At 28.9% G+C, this 4,287-nt stretch overlaps 1 protein-coding gene across 1 annotated transcript; it reads left to right on the plus strand.

Annotated features, from left to right (window-relative positions):
* Positions 1-1,699: 1,699 nt before the first annotated feature.
* LOC112513787 (protein ORGAN SIZE RELATED 1-like) lies at positions 1,700-2,203 on the plus strand. The gene has a single exon (XM_025120147.1). The coding sequence runs from the start codon at positions 1,730-1,732 to the stop codon at positions 2,054-2,056; it is 327 nt and encodes a 108-aa protein (XP_024975915.1). The 5' UTR covers positions 1,700-1,729; the 3' UTR covers positions 2,057-2,203.
* The last annotated feature ends 2,084 nt before the right edge of the window (positions 2,204-4,287 follow it).

The following is a 4,287-nucleotide window of genomic DNA, read 5'->3' on the forward strand; positions in this document are numbered from 1 at the left end:
GTTCCAAAAATTCAAGAACCGCTCTAACCGGTTCCGGTTCCGGTTCCAATATCTTAAGAACCGCCAGTTCCGGTTCCTATCAAAAAGGGCGGGTACCCGCCTATGCTCACCCCTAGCTTATAACGGTACCAAACCGCAATAAGCTGATAAGTTGTTTTTTAGTGTTTGGCAAATTTTGCTTATATCTGTAAAATGACCAAAAATGACAGAGAGAAGATTGATATTTTTATCCGGAGAAGGGAGAAGATTGAGATCGATGTTATCTGGAGGAAAAGAGATAGGTATAAAGGGTAATAGGGTTAAAATGGTAAACTGGTAATAAGCAGTTTTTCATAAGTCATGACGGATTAACTTATCAAAAACTGCTTATTACCGGTTTGGCACCGGTATAAGCAGTTTTCTTTTTTCTTATCCAAATGCCAGGTATTAGCTTATCACCGGTGTCAGACTGAAATTAGTCAATAAGCAGATAAAATAAGCAATCCCAAACACCCCCTAAATTAAGTTACTTTGTTACGTTAAATTAAATTATTATAAAAATTTTGAATAAAAAAAAATACACAAACAAGAACTTTTAAATAGTTAATTTGATACTAATATTGATATATATTTTTTACAAATTTTATATGATATTTCAAATTTATATTTTATTCAAAAATGGAAACATTATCGTTTTTTCAAAACCACATAAAATCGTATTATATCGACATGGATATAACAAATAAAAAAAACATTGAAATAAAAATGTGTCTCGATATATTGTACGAGTACCCTTCTAGTATCAAAAATAAGGATTCTAAAAAAGTTTTTATAAATAATATAAAAGTTAAAATTATATTAAAATACGGTAAATAATTTTAATAAAATATATAAATCCATCTATTTATTAACGTAATATATAATTATATTATTAGTTTAAGTATGTTATAACTCACGAGTTTGTTTATATTTTCAAACTAAGGGTTGTTTGTATACCTCTTAATAATTTCATTAAGAGATAGTATCTGAATTGTTAAGAGGTGAATCTTGTTTGATAAAAAAAATATGTTTCTTAATGGTTCTAAAACCCTCTGAATGATTTTGTATCATGAGGTTGTATCATGAGGCTTCCTTAACAATTAAACGCCCTAATTTCATTGTAAACAATTACCAAATATTATATTTCATTTTGTATTATATCATAAGAGTCTCTTAAACATTTTGATCACTTAATCGTTTTGTACCAAACCATTCAGTAATTGTCAAATAGCCACTAACTTTAGTTAAGTTATCAATTAGTTTCTATTAAATATAATTATTTTTTTAATAAAGACGAATTAGTTTTTCAGTAAGCTTATTGAAATGTTACATATCCTTAATTAGAAAAATTAATAGTGGATATTTTTTGACCTTTCTTGGTCAATTTATACGATCAAGAAACTAATGATCATAAATAACCCTCTTAACACTCTCTCTCTCTCTCTCTCTCTCTCTCTCTCTGTATATATATATATATATGTATGTATATACATATATATATATATATGTGTGTGTGTGTCTTTATAAAGCATAAAAATTGACGAACACCCACAATAGATACATATTCTCTGTTGATGCTTTCTTTATATGTACAAATCGATTAATACTCAGCGATCCATCCACCCATATATATATATATATATATATATATATATATATATTACATCACATGCTCATACAGATCCATCAGTTGAAACCCTGAAAAAAGAAGATGATGGTGTTGAAGGCATCATTCGATCAACGACGACATTTTGAGGCAGCAACAGAAGAGAGGCTTGCATCATCATCAACCACCAGAAACACCTCGACGACGAAGACAACTTTGACGACGGTTTTAGGGTGGAGTTTCGGTTTGAAAGCATTAGCAGTGATGGTGTTGTTCACGCTGTTTCTGGTGGTTCTCCCGCTGGTACTGCCACCACTGCCGCCACCTCCACCGTTGCTCCTCTTCGTGCCGGTGTTGATCATGTCGGTACTACTTCTCTTGGCCTTCGCACCGTCGAAACTACCACCGGACGCCGTGGTTTATTGCTGTTGAAAGCATGCAATGAATGTGGGCAGTGGTAGCTGGCAAGTAGTAGTCTTTAAAAGCAAAGTTTGAAAAATTTTGGGTTCTTTTGTTGGTCATCTATACATACATTCTATGTATCTATCCATCTTTCTTTTTCATCTGAATTAATGGGATATTATGAAATCAAATGTTGGTAATGTATATGTATGATATGGCCATCGGTTTCAATTTTCAAATCAACTTGGATTCATGTGTGTGTATTTTCAAGATGCAAGCTTCTAATCTCATCCACTACTTAATTAAAACACTTCAAATTGAAGCAACTTTAATTAATATGTTTTCTTTAATTATACTCATATAATTTCAAGAACTCCAACTATATCTTTTAACCTGCATATCCAACCTGCTATGTGAGCCGATTAATCCCAAAACGACCATCTGTTTTGCAGATAGTCCGGAGTCATCGCATTTGAACCGACCTCCTAGTACTTTTGACCTTTGGAGTCAAGCTCAAATCAATCAAGCACCACCCTTGTAGTTACGTATTAACTATTTTATAGGATACTAAATTCGAAAAAGTGTCATAAAAAACTTGTTAAGACAATAAGACATCCAAAATTATTCTATAAACCTATTATAATACTTTTAGATAAGATGTTTTATTGTTTGTGTGTTATAAATTTAAGTTTTATAAGACATAATCTATTAAAACATTTAAACATTAATTTGTGTGTCCTATGAACCCGATTTTATTCTAGGGTTATTTGAAAATTTTAGTAGAACTGTGTGTTTTAATGTTTATGAAAGAACCAAATAAAAATATTTTTAAAATTAATATATTTATACTTGATATTGTAAATAGTGTCCCTAAAAATTTAAAAGTTTCTAAGAAAAAATTAAATATTTTATAGTATAGTACAAATAATAATTGTTTTATAATAAATAAGAAAAGTTTAATGGGAAAATATAAAAAAAAATACAAATTCCACAATTACCATCTAATTCCTTATAATTTGAAAATCAAATAAATATTTTCTTGTGAAAAATGGAGTAATTAATTACAATAAATTATATATATATATATATATATAATACTGTTTTCATATTTTATGTACAATAATAAATTAATTTCTCTACAAATCCAAAATTTTATTTCAGATTTTATGAGTTTAAAATGTTTTGTTGTGATATTTGGTTAACGACCATTTCATAAGCTTATTTATAACGTATTTTACTTGAGATTTTTTTTTATTAACCTGAATATCCAACCCGCTATGCGAACCGACTAGTTTCAAGGCAACCACCTGCTTTGCAAATGATCCGGAGTCACCGCATTTGAACTTCCGTGGCCACAAGGGGATTTTTATTCTTCATTAGATTTGAACCTGGGACCTCCAGGTACTTTTGACTTTTGGAGCCAAACTCAAACCAATCAAGCATCACTCTTGTGGTTATTTGAGAATTTTTAACTGTTTGAGTTTGGGACCTAACTAGAATGTCTAATAAAAAGACGTTTTTAGTTGTGCATTGGTTCCAAAGCAGTAGTAATATTCAGTCAGTATGTTTCCAACGAGTCCGAGGAAGGATAATTTTTTCAGTATACAGAGGTCATAAAAGGTTTATTAACATTTTTTTATACCGACTGAATGTATCAAGATCAAGTTTCAGTGTAACTCGTTTTTTATCATCATATACACCATAAAATACTTCAAAAATTATCCAATTTTCATAATTCAAGTGAAAAAGAATTTTTTTTTTTTTTAGTAACGTTTTTAAACATTTATTGATTATTAATGCAATAATGCGATACCAAATTAATGTTACCTTCGGTTATAATTCATAATACCGTAAATTATTGTCATCATCAATATGATGCTTGAAGTAGTTGGCTTCAAGTACAGTAAATATAAATATAAGAGCAGATTTTTGAATAATATACACAGAACTAATTAAATGAAAACCGTAAAAATGAAAAGATTAATTTAAGATATTGATTTACATATATTTATTTCATAGTATAGTATGACACTCTTACATATATGAAATATATGTGAGACTTTTTTACTTGTATTTGTTTGATGAGATTAACTTTGTCAACATTTTATTATTTATCATTTTAATTTTATAACAATAAAAGTATTTATTGGGTATTTATTTTGACCATTTTTACTTATGTAAACAGTTATAAAAACAAGTACAATCCAAAATAAATTAATTTTTAAATGAATATAATATAATATTCTCAAATGTCAAGTTGG

The sequence above is a fragment of the Cynara cardunculus genome (genome assembly GCF_001531365.2).
Source record: "Cynara cardunculus var. scolymus isolate 2C chromosome LG 5, CcrdV1, whole genome shotgun sequence".
Classification (NCBI taxonomy): domain Eukaryota; kingdom Viridiplantae; phylum Streptophyta; class Magnoliopsida; order Asterales; family Asteraceae; genus Cynara; species Cynara cardunculus.

Coding starts and splice junctions, on each gene's coding strand:
- LOC112513787 (XM_025120147.1), top strand. CDS start 1,730: ATGATGGTGTTGAAGGCATCATTCGATCAACGACGACATTTTGAGGCA.